General features: G+C 36.4%; 1 protein-coding gene across 4 annotated transcripts in view; it reads left to right on the top strand.

The window, feature by feature from the left end:
• Positions 1-19870, top strand: part of Rbcn-3B (WD repeat-containing protein Rbcn-3B) — a 289137-nt gene that overhangs the window by 48960 nt on the left and 220307 nt on the right. For all 4 annotated transcript variants that reach the window (XM_089089568.1, XM_089089567.1, XM_089089565.1 and 1 more), the window contains exons 10-11: positions 4950-5032; positions 15598-15757. In XM_089089568.1, coding sequence (XP_088945694.1) covers positions 4950-5032; positions 15598-15757 — 243 coding nt within the window. The remainder of the gene's footprint in view (positions 1-4949; positions 5033-15597; positions 15758-19870) is intronic.

Here is a 19870-nt window from a genome sequence, read left to right as displayed (position 1 = left end):
TTTTTTTTTTTTTTTTTTTTTTTTTTTTTTTTTTTTTTTTTTTTTAGTTGGTATCCTGGGTTCTTCTGGCCTGAAAAAAAATGATCTAGATTGGTCACGAGTTTGGGAAAATTTGTTTAAACTCTAAGTTTTGTAAAAAATTCATGTGAGTGCCGTCACATTTATATACATTTCTAGAGAAAAGAATACATCATTTTTCCCGTGGGGCCGTCGTATCGTATCTCGTATCTATGGTGCATGCAAAATTACAAAAGATAACAAATTACTCTGAACAGCTAAAGAAAAAGGTGTGGAGCAAGAAAGAGCAAAAACCAAATTGAATTGTAAACAAAAATGTTGCACAACGGGATCTGTGGTTAGAAAACAAAACAAGATTACAACGGAATGAAGGAACGTGTTACTTTGCGTGCATGAGTCTGTGAAGGATAAACAGGAAGAAGGAACTGAATTCACGCCAGAATTAATAAATTCAATTGAAATTGCTGATTTTTCACCCTATAATGAGGAAGTGTTATTTTGGCGTCTGCAAAAATACACTGCGGTTAGAAGACAAAGCAAAATTACAACGGAATGAAGGAACGTGTTAATTCAGAGCGTGTGAGTCTCTGAGGGATAACCAGGAAGGAAGAATTGGTTTTTAGTAACTATGACACGTACAAAATTACTCAAGATGACGAATGACTCTAAACAGCTATTGACAAAGGCATGGAACAAGAAACAGCAAAAATAACATTGAATTGCAAACGAAAATGTGACTTAAAACTGAAGAATAACACGATACCTATGCTATTTTGTAATTTAGATTATTCGGAAATTACAATGGAATAAGGTGTCTTTTTTTTAGCATCTATAAAGAATAAACATAAAGCAGGAATTGAATTCACGTGGAATTTCTTAATTCAACTGAAATTGCTGATTTGCCACCCTATGACTTTAAACTAAAGAATAAAACGATAATTTGGCCAATGCGTAATTTAGATATTTCAGAGGACATAGGCATTGGAACATTCCTGGTTGTTATTGAATTATTCAACAACGCAATTAAAGCAAGTTACAATGGAATGAAGGAACGTTCTAGTGTAACGTGTGCGTGTTTGTGAAGGATGAATAGAAACGAGGAAGTGGTTTTTAGTATATATGACACGTACAAAACTATACAAGATAATAAATGACTCTGAACAGATAAAGAAAAAGGTATGGGAAAAGAAACAGTGAAAATTATATTGAATTCCAAACGAAAATGTGACTTAAAACTAAGGAATAAGACGACAATTTTACTATTGCTTGATTTAGGTATTTCAGAAATTGCAATGGGACAAGGAACTTGCTATTTTAGCGTCTATAAAGGATAAACAGGAAGAAATAATTAAATTTACGCCGGAATTTATTAATTTAAATGAAAATACTGATTTGCCTTTCCCTTTCTGACATTTTGCAAAATATGAAGTAAGGCAGAAATTTAAATTAATCAACATTTGTTATTCTAGGATGCAACTAATATATAAAAAGTAATAGTTGTGAGAAAAAGAAACTTGATTTTCTAACTTTATATATGTTGTAGAAAAGAAAATTGAGGATTATCATAAAGAATTAGAAAATTTTAGTAGGAAAAAAACTTTGAAAACTGTAAGAGCTGCTGTAAGTATTTTATTGACATTTCAACAAACTTGTGGTTGAATAATAAAAAGCGCATGTTTACTCAGAACTAGACTCCTCGTACCGAAGCCTCGTGGAATGCTCCAACAACTTTGAATCTTGGGCCGAAGCTGCGTAGCGAAACATCTGGTAATTTCTACCAGGCTGGATTCAAACCCTCTAAATGTGCAGCAAAAGTCTTAGCTCCTAATCGTTGCTAAACTGAATTGAGATCCAATAAGCCTTTCTGACGAATGCAGATGATCGAAATGCAGCCCTTCCCTTCCAAAGGTGCGATCGAGGATGAAAACCAGAGACCATAATCTTAGCTGTTGACCAGATTTTGTTGAAGGAATCCCACCATTCTGCCCCGTAATAAGGCTACTGAAAATAGTTTTTATGCCACCCTCTATCCGAAGTTGGTTCAAATGTAGACCACAATAGGCACAACTACATCACCAACTCTTACTTCCGACTAAGTTTGGTTTGTGTCCTGTAACCCCTTTTTTGGACAAGAATAGGCCCTGATATCAAGAATATGGGAACCCCTCTCCTTGTCCTCTCCCACGAAGGTTGCATCGAGCTCAGATCCTCGAAAGTCATAAAAATACTCTGGGTCTTATTTTCCTCAGATTTTTGTTAGGGTCCTATCTTCTTAACGGTCAGATGTCTTGCTGGCTTGAGTTTGGGGACAATCAATCCTTGGATTTGATGAGCTGTCATTACGCACCTTAAAGGACCAACTACTTTACTTGTACCCAGTGGCGTAGCATGGTCTTGTGACACCCGGGGTGGAATTTCAACTTGTCTCCCCTCAACAAACATTAAACTTTCATTGAGTCATATTTGTTTATGGTGGAAACATACAATTAAAAAAAGCTATTTGAAGTGTTTAAATTAAGGAGTGAAGGGAAAAGTAAATTGCGTGCAGTACAACAATGGTATATAAACATTTTAAAGTAAATAACTTACATAAATTTAAGCAAAATACAACATTTTTATACATATTAACATTACTGTTTCAATATCAAACAACGTCATTTTAATTCGTGGCTTACACTAAGTAAGGCTAAAATAGGCAGGGGCTTCTATGATAAAGATTTTAAGAGGAAATATAAGAATAACTCTAGCTTTCGTATTTTACTTCAGGCCTATCCATGTTTTTTTCTACTTTGACTTCAAACACCAAGGTGAATGAATTATATATATATATATATATATATATATATATATATATATATATATATATATATATATATATATATATATATATATATATATATATATATATATATATCTGCACGAATTTAACAAAATGTACTGTATTTAAAACCCATTTTTTCATTCTGTTTTCTGCAAACTTAGAAATATCCTCATCAAAATCTGTCTATTTGCTACATTCTTTTCAATAGATAGCATGGCTAAGCTTGGCTCATAATAGATCTGAAGTATCTTTTAATAAGCTTGAGTTTAGAAAAACGCCTCTTGCAAGAAGCAAAAGAGACACATAAGTATAATGCTAAAGTTAGATTAGAAATAGAGTCTGGAAGCTCATATTCAACTATAAACTGCAGTAGTTTCAAAGAACTCCACTTCAGCCACTTCTTCGGAAACATTTGCCGCTTGTAAAAACCTCCTCAGACGTGGGATTTCATTGAACATGTCTCCTGAAGATATTTCTTCGTAATTCTCAACTAAACATAAGCTTTTCTTTGAGCAAAAATTATTTTTATATATAAAAATGGTATTTTCAGACAAAATATGCCAACCAATTTGAAAACTGCCAAGTAGCATTGCTACCCCACTTTTTGCACGGCGCACCCTAATCAATCATAAGTCCTTTTAGACCAATTTTTGTCACCTCTCCAAGGCTGGCACCCGGGGCGATCCCCCTTCCTACGGTTGTGCTTGTACCTCCTACGAAGTTTGAATGTGTCTGGTGACACATTTCGCTAGATGATTTTATCAAAAATATTTGGGAACCCAGTCATGAACACTCTGAAAGGACATCATGATGTTAGCTCTTATTTCCTCTCAATTCTGTTTGAAATGTGACAACTCTTCTGTTAGATGTTTAAATGACTCGGGAAGATTCCAGAATACGCCCCTCCCTTTTCTTGCACTGTTAGTCAAATATGAGATGCACTTGCTTCAATCTTATTCAATGCCTGAGTGTAGTATCCATACGATGTTTCAGAAATTTCAGTCAAAATAAAAAAACCTATGTAAAAAAAGAAAAAAAAAATCCGAACTGAATATCCTACTTGATTTTTCTAAAAAAAAAATTGCTATAAAATTAGAAGAGGTGCAGAAATTTCTTTAATGGGTATTCAAGATATAATTTTATGTCATATTCGACATAAAATCCGATACTACATTGTCCAACGAATCGTACTTTAGGATTTAAGACAGTTTTGTATTTCTCCTTGTTTATACTATTAAGTTGGCTAGACAAAAATGATTTCTTTTTTTTTCCAGAAACTTACTGGAAAAATGGCAAATTTCTATCTCTTCCCGCTGTCTAAGAACAAACCGCTTGTCACGAAAAATAAATAAATAAGAGAGCGGTAATCTTACTCCTTGGCATATTAACCACGGAACGTCAGTGGTTACACAACAGCCACTTGGGACTTCAAAACCATCAATAGAAACATTCTTTAAAATCAAGATAATATGTCTCCTCTAAGAAGGATATTTGGATTCTCGAGTGTCGTACTGCTTGACTTTATTGCTTACAGTGCGTTGATTCCCAGGCACAGTGGAGCACCTTCCACGGTATTGTGACTTCTTGAAAAAAAATAAAACGCTTCGCCTTCCTGTATGTATTATTTGGAGGCGCTAATGTACATTCTCCATACAATTCCCCCGTCCTCTGGCAGTTGAGATCGAACTCCATGTCCCGAATTACCCACTGTGTGAGAAGTCTATCACACTTATCCAAGTTTACGCTAAACAAAGTCTACCAAAATAGTCCACATAAACGGAGTAAGGATACAATCTTGTTTTACGCAATACTCTATTCGGAGCCATTGACCCAGCTCCTTATTTATTATGGCTGATGCCCAACTATTATGCTAATTATTTTAACTGGTAGTTGGAACTTCATTAACCTTAAGATTGCATTGATTTTTCGCTGAATCCAAAGTCTGTTGATAATCAAACAAGATAAAGAAAACAGGCCAAAAGATGAGTAAGAAAAAGAAACTAACTCAAATATAGCAATAGGGTTACCCAAGCTCACAGGACAAAAAAATTTACGTATCTCAGTTAACTGCAATAGGGAATCATTACTTTTATTGTATGGTATTTTTCAGAGATTCCACCGTCATCATTATCAAGTCTCAAGAAAGCATGGTCTCAACTTGATAATCAGCCGCTTGGAATACTGAGTCAATTGGTATGTTTTCCTCATTTTATTATGTCATAATGTACTTAATAGTGTTGCCTCATTAAGGAGTAATATTTCCCTTATGTAATAAAAAAATTTTTTTCAGGGCCTCATGATATTCGTCAACAGATGGTCAGAAAAGGCTCAGTTAGAGCTCGTTTATAAACAATAAGCAGAGCAACAGGGAAATTTTTATATAAGACAGTGGAACGCAATTTTAAATGAATATTTCAACCCCATATCCAAGGGCCGTCCTCAGCAAAACAAACGAAGAAAAAAAACAATATAAAAGAAACTCACATTAAAATTCGATCATTAAGACTGAAATTTTTTTTTTTTTTTAAGTTTCAAAACAGCCCTAGCATCATTACTTCAAGGAATTTCAACCAGGACTGGTACACCAAGTGAAGTGGAAAAAGACAATTCACTCAAACAAACCACCATTCCTGGTTGAACTTCCTTGAAGTAATGACGCTAGGGCTGTTTTGAAAATTTTAAAACACTTTTTTCAGTCTTAATGATCGAATTTTAATGTGAGTTTCTTTTATATTATTTTTTTCTTCGTTTGTTTTGCTGAGGACGGCCCTTGGATATGGGGTTGAAATATTCATTTAAAATTGCGTTCCACTGTCTCGTATAAAAATTTCCCTGTTGTTCTGCTTATTGTTTATGATGGAAAGGCAGTGTGATCTTCGTCGCTATTTAGAGCTCGTTTAGCCGTAACTGTTTTTTTCTTGTGTCTATTTACGGGCCAAGACCTATGGAAGCGGAACCAACCTCCCTTTCAAACCCTCTTGTGCCTCCTCTCCACATGGCGTCTAATTGAAACTCTCAGATAGTCATTTATTCAGAACAGTCAAAGGTAAAAAAAAAAACTTGCCTCCAAGGGTGACGTAATCCGTGCAACCTCAAGGGCAAGGGTGCCGAATTATGTCATAGTCCATCCTAGGCTTCAAATGCATTTTAGAAGAAAAGTCAACTTAATACACCTTGTTGAGGTCTGGATCGTGCAAAGGTTTTTGCCTTTATAATTGCATTATCCTTTGTTCTCCCAACAAACATCGTAAGTGGAGACATGTTGCACTTCTTTTGACTGGGCCAAATTGAGTGCCATATTAATTAACCGCCCCCTCGCCGCAACGTCATAAACGTAATAGGTATACTAATTTTATTATTTCTTGTTGAAATATGGATCTTACCCAGATTTGGTGTACAGGCATGTTGCTCCTCTTTTGATTGGTTGTAATCAAAGGAACTTCAGGGTCTGTAGTTGGAGGACTGAAAACAGGGCCCTGGAGCTAAAGTACTGTTATTCTAACCCTCCCCCTGTATTTCATAAATAAGGTATAAATGTCATACCTTGTTGAATCTGAATCACACACAGATTTTGGCCTTCGTAATTGGAGGTCCATGGGGCCAGAAATCTCTCCAAACCATCTTCATAAATATGGAAGTGTTCCATCGACTCCTCGTTTGTTCAGGGCCGGGTATGGAGTGGTCGTAAACGATCTAGTAACTTCTTCAAAATAAAACACATCAAGTACAGATTTCAGCCATAGCTTGATTTCCAAGGGCTTCTGAATCAGAAATTAAATTACAGTTTCAGCCGTGAGGGTCCTTGCAGCGTCCTGGGCAACAGAGTCAGATTATGCAAATATCCCATATTAAAATAAAGGCTCCAATGGTAAATTTTAGTCGATTGATGGGCATGCTACACATAGTTGGTATCAAGATAGTGCACAGAATATAGTACACAGAAGGTAGTACAATTGCATTCATAGTACAAGTACAATACTACAAGATGTTACGTAATTGCAAGCCACAGGGGCCTGATAAATGTAGGTATGTTGAAACTCTTTTGACTTGTGATTGTTCAAACATCCATTTGGAACGATCTTACTTGATCAGCTTTGTCAAAATTGAACAGTGGAAGGATTCTTTGGTCTGTGTAATTTCTTATATTTTATAATTGGAGTGCCTATGGCAGAGCTCTGGGGTTTCGGCCTCTCGTCCCCCCACCTTCATAAAAATGTATATGCTGCATCCCTGTAGAGTCACAGTAGTTCAGGAATCATTTAAAAAGTATAATTGGATAGCTCAAAGTAGGGCCCTTTGTGATAGGTCCCCTAAACTTCACAAATATGGACATTTTCCGCATCTTTTGACTTCAGGTAACTACCTTAAATGATCAAAAAAGTGGTCAAAACCAAAAAGCAATAATGAAGTTTTTCAGACTTGGTGGTTGATTTTAAATCATTAATTGAAAAGGGTTTTTAAGTCTAACCTAGCAAAGAGCCACGAGTTTTTGATGTTTTGTTTTTTTCTTCAAGAAAAGAAAACCATAAAAATTCATCCTCATCATTTAAAGCGGGTGATTTTTCGAGCACGGAGCATTGCAAATTCTTAAATATTCTGGATACACAAAGCCCATTTAATGGCCTTTGCACCCCTGAGCACTTTTATAATCTGATATAGTGTTGGGTTAGTTCTGAAGTGGACTTTTTATTGAAAATTGTCATACCAGAAAAAATATTTATTGGACCTTTCGATTATTCTGAGAAAAATAATTATCTAGGAAATTTTGTTCTGATGTCATATGGGGACCAAAGAAGAGCCCGAGAGCAAACAATGACAAGGAAGGGGGCTTGTTTACCTTTTTATTTCCTATCAAATTAACCCCCTCTTATGTTTTTATGACCACTACATCCATATGAAGCGATCGGGGAGAAAAATAAAAAAAATACTTCAAGAGAGACACTTCTTTTTTAGTAAGTCAACGCAAGTGCTCGATTATAATTCAGTATTTTATTCATGAAATAACGCAACGTTAGGCGATAGCCTAACGTTGCGTGTACTTTTCTCAGTGCATTCTGAACTATGATGTCTTCAGCCCAATTTTCGTTGCGCGTTTTATGGACAAAACACCAAACGAATGAGCCAAAAAAAAAAAAATCATCGTGGTATGTTGAAAAGAATTTATCTCGCTTTCAATGGGTGATTACCTTTCTGTTACGTCGGCAGAGTGTGAAGTGAAAAGGGGCTGTAGAGTTTAAGCTCCAAGCTTAATATACCGTAGGGAAACTTTAGAAATTAGCAATATTAGGCTCTTGTTTGCGACATAAATTCTGACTGGACCAAATTCCTTTTTTTCTTACAATTTTTAGTTTACTAGTTCATGTATAATTTTTCCCCCTCTAAAACATGCAGAGATACTTAACTAAGAAGTTCAACAAGAGGGCTTTGTTGACAAAAATTCTAGTTAACAAAAATGTTCATGAAAACGCACAGTTCAGCCCTTTGTTTGAGGATTATGGGAAGCACCATTGGAAAAACGCAAGGAGTTTTTGTTATCCTTTCCCCTTGGGGAACCAGTTTGGTTTTCCAATGAAGGTATATGTATAAGGGATTTCATCCTTAGTAAAGATAGTTCTTAGTCATATTTTCTTAGATCGCCCCTATTCTATCCGATAATTCGGATTGAATATCCAGGATGCCAAACTAACATGGCACACTCAAAGATCGGACGTAAAAATGAGCGAAAAATTCTCAAATAGCAAGATTTAAGACATTGAGTCCTTTTAAAAAGAGGGGAAAATGGCATTCGCGCACTGTGAAATGTCAGTAATACGGTAATCCTTTTTTAAATCACTTGAAATGGCAACGCCCACTCAGTTCATGGTGTTCATCAGCATTTCAGGGGAGAGAGGGCCAGTGGAAGAAGGAGGGAGTTTTAACAAAAAAATAACTGTCAATTATTGACTTAGAAGGATTGACTTTGAAGCTTCGTTGTATCTGCTCCAGGCTGGTAATTGAGCTATTTTTTAAAATCTTTGTAACCCGTCTCTGAAACCGTAAGCTCATCAGCAAGTTTCTATCGATCTAGAAAATTGACGCTAAAGTTATTTATCGTCACAATGTAGACCTAGCGGGGCTCACTGGGGCACATCGCCCCATTCCCCTGGAATTGTTGGTTAGTACTTTGAAATTACTTGAAATCTAAGTGGATGTAACCATCTCAAGTGGTTTAAGATGGGATTGCCTTTAATGATACTTTACAGTGCACAAATAGAATCCCGAAGGCAGGAATTAGCAGTTCAATATCAGCACTACGTGGATCATTAGTCAAGCGTGTGATATCCGAAAAAAAAAAAAATGCAAAAATACTACATTCGTCCTTCTTAAATTCCTTAAAAAGTTTAAATGTCCTAAACACTTTGTTTAGAATTTTCCTCTCATTTGTACACCCAATTCTTTAGCACACCTGACAGGTTTGCCATCCTGGTACCTCTAACAAACTAATGAACAAAACAGAGGTGCCTAAAAAAGGTGCCTAAGAATTATTTTTAAGGAGGGCATGGTCCCTTCGCAGAGCTAAATGGCTACCCTTGAGGGAAGGAGAAAAAAATTTCTTTGCGTGTCGCTGCTAGTGCTCTCCGTAACCTTCTGACAAACTAAACTTTCCCTAGTCGCTTGAACTCCTCCTGACTCTCATTAAACCTCAACTTTTCTGTTCTGATTGAACACAAATCCCAATTTTTACCCCAATAGAATTCTCCACAGAAGGATATAGACGAATTTATTTATTTTACATAAGGGATATGTTAAATAGGTAAGTCTACTGCTTCTTTCTTCCTTTTTTACCATTCACGTGTAAAGTGTGCTGTACTATATTTGGATATATATTTGAGAAGTCTACAGTTTGGTCATTAATTTATTCGTATGTATGCCATGTTCCCTTTTTAATCAGTTTTAACATTTGCTTGTTGTTCTTAGTTGTTTTGTTAGTTGTGTTTTTTTCTTTTCTTTAACTGACATAAGAAGCGGATTTGGCTCTTTAAAAGCTACTGATAAGATTTTGAAATTACTGTTATCTTATTTTAGCTCAACGTAAATTGAAAAGGTAAAAAGTATGAGGCACTAGACTTTACAGTCCCTACCGGCGATGGTGATCTCCGTTTCTAGGCCCTTCACCTTGAAAGTGCAATGCAGGGGCAAGCCATTTTGTGTTTCCGCACACCCTTTCTATTTACCTTCCCCGGATTTCCCCGGAGAAGGTAATATTATTCTGAACAACGTCCAAAATAATATGCTGATTGGTGTTATTATCAAGTTAGTTTTGGAGGGATGAACTATAGCTTCATAAAGGTCTGAACTGTGCAGTTTCATGCAATTTTTTTTTAACTAGAATTGCGGTTGACTAAACCTTTCTTTGAAGTTGCTTAGACCCTTGTTTAACTCTTTACTTAGGTTAGCAGGTATAGCTTTGAGGGGCAAAACATAAACATTGACTTGTAAATTATGGATTGTTGGGGGAAAAAATTTAGAATTTGGTTGCATCAGAATAATGGTGCAGACAAAAGTCTAATATTGCCAATATCCAAACGTTTACTAAATTAGGTTTTTATACCCGACGTCGATGTTAAGTTTTTTTTATAAGTAAATATTAGCCTACATTGGCTACGGGATACGTGACTCCACAGCAGCAGGTTTGTCTGCATGTTTATGCTCGTGAAGTAGGTTAGGAGCTCAATCTCTAAAGCCTGTTTTCAATTCACATTTTACGGATATAATGGAGAGCTAATCACCCATTGAAAGCGAGGAGAAAATTGGGCTTAAGACATCATATTTCGGATTGTGCCTAGAAAAGTAACGAGGCTCGCCTAAAGCTTCGCTATTTCATTAATAATGTACTGGATCATAGTCAAAATTCAAGGCTTGACTTAGTAAAGAATGAACAGTCTCCCGTGTTTTATGTGCCCCCCTTCCCCTGGCACTTTGTATGTAAGAGATGGTTATAGAAACTTTAGAAGGGGCTCGTGGAATGCAACATTAAAATTTGGACTTCCCTCTTTGGTGGCCTTGTTTGCTCTCGGGCACTCCCTTGACCCCTCACGACATCAAAACAAAATTTCAGATAGATATTTTTTGTAGAATAATTGAGAGATCCAATAATGCCTTCTGGTATGACATTATTCATGTAGACCCAGGCGCAAGGGTTAAAAACTTTGTAAATTCTCCATTGTTCACAGATAGGTCTTGTAGTAGCTGAAAGGCTGCCATGATTGATCCTGGCTGTCAGAGCGGCTTGCAACTTCCAGGGATCGTTCTAGTCCAGGGGCCAAGACCTAAAAATGTGACACCTCCATGACACATCTGTTTCACGCAATCTGACAGCAGTTTCTAGTCATATCAAACCCGCTGATTACGATTATACCCGGGAATAGGTACCTCCGAGGGGTGATTGACCCTTAAAAATGACCTGAGATATTAAATAGTACTATCTACTGAATTTCACTTGCAGCCCAATACGTTTCAGTCCTTTTAGCTGCAACTTAACGTAAATGAGCAAAAATGTAAGCAAGTTAGTGATAAAAAAAAAAAAAAAAAAAAAAAAAAAAAAAAAAAAAAATAAATAAACTGTATAAATCAGTTTATTGAGAAATCGTTTATAATCCTTATAGGATATAGATCATAAAATTAAAATATATTAATAGATAATAAAATCAAAATTAGTTATCATCATCAGAATCCAACACACATGCACCTCCACAACTACATAGCAAGCTACAATTTTTTATTCCTTCACAGCCACAACGCACTTATTTCTACAGATGTGCCATACTTTTCCAGAAGTTTTTTCTTCAGAGTTCGAAAACCCTGTGTTCCCATTGAAAGTCCTGATTTAGAAAGTGCTTCTTCAAACCGAAGTTTCAGCTCACTGGCTGAATAAATTCTCCCATCAAGAAACCTGCAATGTAGTTCGTCAAGTAGCTCACCAGCAATGACCTCCTCCATTTTCAGTCTTTCATCTTTTTCAGTCTGTCTTTTCATGAAGAGCACCATGCACTTGTGATGGTACTTAGCCTCAAGTCTCACAAATGGAGCATCTTTACAGCTCATCCACAATTGAGGTTCCAAATCTTTCAGTCTTTCTACCTGCTTCTGAATACTATTCTGCCTTTCTATAGTAGTTATATGCTTTACATTAATTTTCTTTTTTTTTTGCTGCCTTTTAATATAAAAAAAATAAAGCATGACTTGTATTAAAAGTTACCTTTATGTGAGTTATTGTCTCTGCGTAGTGTTTCTACTTGTATTCCCTTACCTGATATTGCAAGGATTTACTTTATAAAGAATTTACTTTATAAATAAAATTAAACAGAGAAATATACTATAAAATGCAACATTAGATTGTAATAATATAACTGTAGATTCAATTGGATCTACTTTTGATTACTAGTACATTTGAAATGGTTACTGTTATGTATAGTTAAAATGATTTAAGCCAATGAAAAGCCTCCAAAGAAATTTTAGACAAATCTAATGGTTAACAATCCACATTCTATGTGGTATAATAGAGATTCTATAGTGCACTGTTGAAACAGTGATAAGCAATCCAAATACTGATTGTCTTATTTTACTTCTTGTATGTGTGATGCTCCAAAATAAAATAGGAAAATGAAACTTTCAGGGATGGGTTTACAATCTAAAGTATGTATTGGGAAGACATTTTAAAGGACCTACCTCCACTTCTTCTCCCAATGGAGGGTCCTGGCCTTTAATGACCTTTAAAAATCTGGGTTTTACAAAAGTGAAACCTTGCTAAATAGATCTTCTGCTTAAAATGAAGTACAGCAAAATTGTTTTCAGTTTCACAATTTTGTTCAGTCCCAATTTATAAGGTTTTAAAGATATGCAAATACATTTCCTAAATTGTGAAGAAAAAAAATAACAGTGATATGGCTTAAAAATCTACTCAAATATCAGGAATTGCATTTTCAGAACTAAAGCCATAGAAAAAGAAACTGATAACTGAAAATTAAGGTAAAATGTTGTTTTGTCAAAATTTCAATAGTTATAGACCTGTCATGTAGACACATTTCAGAACACTCAAGAGGGAGAAGGAGTGGAAGTAGGTACTTCAAAATACCTCCCCGGGACATTCTTTAGCCTGTAGACCCATTCCTGAAAGGGTAAATATTTACCAAATCATATTATTGAGTTATGAATAAAGTGAATATACCACTTGATGCCTTTTTTTATGCTCTTTACAAGTATAATAATCATTTTTATCGGGAATGAATTTTAGCCCCTACCCTTATATATACCAATTCAGGGTATATATTCGGGTCAATATCTACAAAATCATATTATTGATTTAGGACAAAAGTTAATGCACCATCTGATGCCTTTTTTTATGCAAATTACAAATATAATAAGCATTTATATTGGAAATGAGTTTCCGCCCCCCCCCCTATATAGGCCAAGTCAGGGAGAGGTTATGTATAGCCGATATAGGGGTGGGGGGGCTGAAATTCATTTCCGATAGAAATGATTATTATATTTATAATCAGCAAAAAAAGGCATCAAATGGTGTGTTCACTTTAGTCCTAACTCAATAATTTGTTTTCGTAGATATTGACCTGTATTTGCACATTCGGGGGGGGGGGGGAAAGTTTATGCTTACATCTCATTTACATTAGAAATAAAATTTACCCCCACCCCCCTAATCTGCAAATATATACCCTGAATTGTATAAACAGGGGGGGAGGGTAAAATCAATGTCTGAAAAAAATGATTATTATATTTGTAAAAAGCCTAAACAAAGGCATGGAATGGTATATTCACTTAATTTGAAACTCAATAATATGATTTGGTAAATATTGACCAAAAAAGGCACTAAAAGAGCATTTTGAGCCTTTCTTGATTGTGTTTATAGAGTATTGAATGATCCTTGATCCTTTCTTGATCCTTGATATAACTTCAAATTATGTAGTCACAATAAAAATTGTGCTTTCAAAACTTAGACCCAAAGAAATCAATAAGCTAAACAGCCAAAACTAAGGTAGATAATTTCTGTCAAAATTTACATTGCCTGTCTCTTAAAAAAACTTCCCAAGGGTATAGTCTAGCCTATATTACACCCTAAATTCATTCCTGATAATCTCATATTCCTACCTAACTGCTATTTTACAAGATAGAAAAAAACTCATCTATAACTCTGCCTATTGTTGAAAAGAAACTAGTTAAGAAAAGAAAAAGGACGGATAATTTCCTATTTAAGAAAAGAAGTAGCCCCAGACTGTTATAGCCTAGAGGGTTCTGAACCTGTTAATAGTTCATTTCAATTAGATGGTTAGGGAGTCATCATACTTTTTTCTTTGGAATTCAATACTCTCTATCAAAATATAATGATTATTCCAAATACTAATTTTCTGTAACAACTAAAACTTTATTTGTTGACCATTATTTCTATTTCTTCTTTAAATTGCACGCGTTGCATAAGCCTTAAACAGATAGCGTTACAAACTTGAAAAACTGAAAACAAAACTCTCGAGATAGTTTTTCCTAATCTTTCAGGTCATTTTTAAGGGTCAAGCACCCCTCGGAGGTACCTATTCCCGGGTATAATCGTAATCAGCGTGTTCGATATGACTAGAAACTGCTTTCAAATTGCGTGAAACAGATGTGTCATGACGACCTGAAAATAAGCGTCTTTTTGTCTACTGGCCCCCGTACTATTCCTTGAACCAAGGGGATCTCACGTTTTCGACCCGAAAATGGACAAAGTTTTGTGTTGCTGATCAGTTCGAAACTTGCAACTGTATGTTCCTGTGACAAGGAAACCCAAATTAAAAGAATCAGGTTGGGCCCCCAAAAATGGGGCCTGAAAAGGGGTAAAAGGTGTTTTTTTTTTTTTTTTTTTTTTTTTTTTTTTTTTTTTTTTTTTTTTTGTGAATGACTTGAAAATTCATCTGTAAACTCCTCCGCCAATGGGATGTTAATTCAAAAAAGACAAAAAGGCAGGGAGCAGGGCTTCTCGGAAATTGGCCAAAAACTTGTTTATTGTATTTGCTTCTTGGCCCTAGAAACTTCTAATTACTTTATCCAAGGGGACCCTAATGCACATAAAAAGAAAATACTAATTTGCCCGATAAAAGATTGTTTTCTCGTTTCCACGATATTTTTTTCTCTGATTGGCTTGAAACTTATATCCGTAAATTCTTAGAACAAGGCAATTCCAGTACAAAAGTAAAACTGAAAAAAGTTGCAAAGAATGGGGTCCAAAAAAGGACTATTTTTTTTCAAACGGCTTTCAAACAGCATCCATAAATCCATAAGTCTTCCAACCCCCTAAAAAAAGGACGCCCTTGCTCCATTTATTCATCCACTATAGTATCTGTTATGTTTAAGACTAGTGCGATTATTTATTTTAGTTTCTGTTCATTTTAGGTTTCATTTCTCATTCATATAGGAATTTGTGTTCGTCTTAAATTTTCTTTTGTATGACTTTATTTCTTCTCGTTTTATGTTTTAAAATTATTCTTTACTTTTGCTTGAAAAGTGTTTTTTTCTGAAAAAACTTTCTTTTTAATTATTAGTATTAAAATAGCACAATGCCTTGGTCGTAAACAATGAACCGTGGAACACATACTGGCCACTGGCTGTAGTTAAAATTCGCACATATATCACAGACAACGCTGTCAACATAAGAGAAATTTTTTTTAGTGTCTATCAAAATTATTTTTATAATTTAGCAAAACTCGTTTTGTTTGCATTTTCTATTAATTTAGGATGAAACTGGAGAAGCCAACCCTAACATAACGTCGAGTCTATTTATTACAAATCAAGGAAAACTAGCTTGTGGGAGAGAGGATGGAAGCATCGCTATTTTACAAGGAACTCCCACTGTCATGCTTTTACTTTTGTTGAGACAACACCCAGTTCATAAAGGTTAGTCCATACAAGTGATGTGAGACAAGATACGGAGAATTAATCCAAATATAAAAAAATTAACGTCAACTTTTCCCAATGCGGTACCCAGGATTTTTTTTCGGAGGGGGTTTTGCTTAATTTTTTTTTTTGGGGGGGGGGGGGTTAGAAAAAAAACGTATACAAAATTTGTTTATGTCCATTTTTGTTACGTTTTTACGAGTCAGACAAACTTTTTGAGGGGGGGGGGAGGTCAAACCCCCTAACCACCCGCCCCTGGATACAGCCTTGATTTTTCCTATAGTACTTTAAAAAAACTATAATTTCTTTCAAATATTTTTCTTGGTGAATTTCGTTTTCAATTTTAGAGGATTATGTATCAATAAACTATACAAGTCAAATATTTAACTAAATATACAAAAGTTAGAATAAATTTACAAATAAAATAAACAGGTTAATTAAATTTATAAATATGTATAACATATTAATGTAAATAGGCTACGATGAATTGGCCTGGGAAAATAATTGCTATAAAATGAACAAAAGGAGGATTTGTCTTAATGGACTAATATGCTCTTGTCTAAACGTCAGGTTTTTCAACCTTCTCATTAGCAATAATTTAGTGTTTTGTTGCTTCAGCTCTATGTTATTTTAACCCACCTCACCCGTCGGAATATTCTAAGTTTCGGAAAAGTCCGAAACAAGGGATGGGATATGTTTTTTCATGTCCCAAGGGATGGGACTTGTTTTTCAGGGAAGTTCCATGATATAAATTTTCATAATTTACCAAAATAAAACATGAATGCAAGCAGACAATGATAATGGGGTTGACACCAATCAGTCAAGCTATGAAATAGGTGTTCTGCGTTCCTTTTTTTTATAGCTGCTGTTTTCAATAAATCTGTTAAAATCCTACTTAAAATTTTGGGAAGTACCTGCATCTTTCAGTGAAAATTCTGGGAAACTGGGAATGTGGGCGGGGACTCATTCTATGTAACCCTCTAGCTGTAGTATCTGAAATGTAATGTAAATTATGGACATATGAAAAATTTAGTAGAGCTAGAGTATCCGGGCAAAGAACTAAAATTTCCGGGCAAAGGGTGGAGGGGGGGGGGGGGCAATTGTAAAATAAATGTTTGATAATTCGATTAAGAAGTGCCTAGAAATTCAAGAAAATTTAGTTTTAAGGGGGGTCGAGCTTAAAGCTCCCCTTCTCTTGCGTTCATCCCTAAACAAAATCCAAGCCTATTTATCTTAAATAAAATAAAAGATTATTAGTCAGTTTTATACGTCCTTCTGAACAAAATACTATTCAAACATAAATCTAATTCCTTTACATTCAAAAAAATGCGGTCTGTTCGTTTTTCAAAGTAACTTCCGGTTTAACAGCTCCCCCATCCCAATGCCCGGAAGTGGTGTCAAATCACGAAAATATAGGGGGTGGGCATAACATGCATCTTTCAAGCTTTAGGGAGGGATGGGGAAATTGGTTGTTTTTCAATATTTTTTAATGAAAATACTCCGGGCTTTGGTATCAGCCTACAATTGGGGCTATTGAGACGGAAATTTGTTAAGAAAACAATTCTGACTTCGTAATATGCAGAAAAATTCTAGTTAATACATTTGAAGTCGCTTTCACTCTAGTAGAAGTGACCCTAAAGCTCGTGTCACGCACCCCTGCTGCCATCTACAATTTAGTTTAATGCTGACGGGACATAATTTATTCAAGGATTATCGATCGAGTCTAATGTGTGTGTGTCAAGATCTATCGATATGTTTTTGTTGGGCCACGTGCGAATGACTTGAGGGGTGATTTTGATCATCGATGTTAGACTTATTGATTCACGAGCGTGGGGATGACGGGACATAATTTATTCCAGGATAATCGATCGAGTCTAATTTGGGTGTGTCAAGGTCAATCGATCTGTTGTTGTTGTTTGGCCACGTGCGAATGACATGAGGGTGATTTACATAATCGATGGGGGAATTATTGATTCACGAGCGTGAGGAATTATGAAACAATATGGTCATAGAGTCCCTAGGGGGAAAGATTACGTAATCGCTCAATGACCTCTTTTTCCAAGATCGATTTATTTTTTGTTTCTATGTGTAATAACTCGGGGGGCGAAGGTTGCACATGCGCATTGAATTCTAACGGGAACAATGTTATTGATCTCGGACTCGAGGGGGAAGTGAATTTCCGTGGATTTACATAATCGCTAGGGGAAATTATTGATTCACGAAGGGGGGAATTAAGAAACAAACATCGCTTCATTGTTGTTTGGCTAACCTAACCTGTGAACTTGATTTACATAATCGGCGGGGAAATTGTTGATTCACGAAGAGGGAATTAAGAAACATTAAGGTTTCTTTAATCTTTAGGCCTGACCAGTGAACTTGATTTACATAATCGGCGGGGAAATTGTTGATTCACTAAGGGGGAATTAAGAAACATTAAGGCTTCTTTAATCTTAGGTCTGAGGGATAAACGTTCTTTAGGACAGAGAGAAAAATTAATATTCTATTTTTAAATAGGGCTTCATTGATCTTTAGTGTCAGGAATCATAAATGACATCACTTGTTATCTTGGAATTATGCGGGAGTCTAAAGAGATAGAAATTCTATTTTTAAATACGGCTTCACGGAGCTTTAAGTCGGAGAGATAAATTGATATTCTAACGAAACCATAATAGTTTAGCTAGGAAAATTTATGAGATGAAGAGATTAACGTAGGAAAGGGTTTCCTAGAAATTTGAAATGTGAAAGTACTGAGATGCCAAACAAAAGGAACACGATGAAATTACTTTTAGGGATTATTTGGGCGAAACCGTTTTATCCATTTTATGGAATTATTTCGGCGAAACCGTTAAAGACGTTGATTTAAAAGATGATTTAAAAGATGATTTTTGAGTGTGGTCGTTATAATACACAAGTTCCATTTGAACAGTGTTGTGAGGTCCCCTACCACAACCCCAAAGAGCCCCGATCGCCCTACCCCGATCCAAAGGGTTCCGCTCCCCCAACCCCCACCCCGAAGGAAGCCCCCGGTCCTCAAAGCCCCCCAAACTCCCAAAGGCCCTCCACCGGTCCCCCAAAGGCCGACCCAGACCCCCAAAGGCCATCCCCAGGCCCCAAATGTCCCCCAGGCTCCCAACTGTCCCCCCGGACCCTCAAAGGCCCCCCAAGCTCCCAAAGGGCCACCGGCGCCCCAAAGGCCCCCCCAGACCCCCAAAAGCCCTCCCCCGGCCCCCCCAAGGCACAACGAGCTCCCAAAGGACCAACCGGGTCCCAAAGGCCCTCCACCGGTCCCCAAATGTCCCCCAGGCACCCAAAGGCCCTCCCGGCGCCCCAAAGACCCACCCAGACCCCCAAATGCCCTCCCCCGACCCCAAACCCCCTCCCCCCGTCCCCAAAGGTCCCCCCGAGCTCCCAAAGGACCACCGACCCTCAAGGGACCCACAGACCCTCAAAGGCTCTCCCCGAGCACTCGTCTTTCGTTGATGTGTGTTTTCTGAAACCTATAATTTGGGATGTGTAGTTTGCTACTTCAGGCTTTTCTGAGCTAAGGTTTCCTAGTATTTCCTAGGTGAATGTTGTCTGAAACCAATAGTTTGGGATGAGTAGTTTGCTATTTCAGGCTTTTATGAGCTAGGTTTCTTAGCCTTTCGGTGAGGTGTGTTGAGTGAAACTTATGAGTTGGGATGGTTAATTTGCTATTTTTGACTTTTCTGAGCTAGATTTCTTAGCCTATCATATGTGTGTCCTTTCAGAAAATTATGATTTGGGAGGTGTAGTTTGCTTTTTGGACTTTTCAGAGCTAGGATTCTTAGTCACTCATAGGTGTTTGTTGTCTGAAACTTCGAGTTTGGGATGAGTAGTTGGCTATTTCAGACTTTTCTGAGCTAAGGTTTCTTAGTATTTCGTAGGTGAATGCTGTCTGTAACTGGAGGTGTAGTTTGCTTTTTGGACTTTTCAGAGCTAGGATTCTTAGTCACTCATAGGTGTTTGTTGTCTGAAACTTCGAGTTTGGGATGAGTAGTTTGCTATTTCAGACTTTTCTGAGCTAAGGTTTCTTAGTCTTTCGTAGGTGAATGATGTCTGTAACCTATGATTTGGGATATGTAAATTACTATT

The sequence above is a fragment of the Artemia sp. Qi Xiang Cuo genome, chromosome 5 (genome assembly GCF_049724085.1).
Source record: "Artemia sp. Qi Xiang Cuo chromosome 5, ASM4972408v1, whole genome shotgun sequence".
In the NCBI taxonomy this organism is placed as follows: Eukaryota; Metazoa; Arthropoda; class Branchiopoda; order Anostraca; family Artemiidae; genus Artemia; species Artemia sp. Qi Xiang Cuo.
This window is presented reverse-complemented; position numbering and strand designations above follow the sequence as displayed.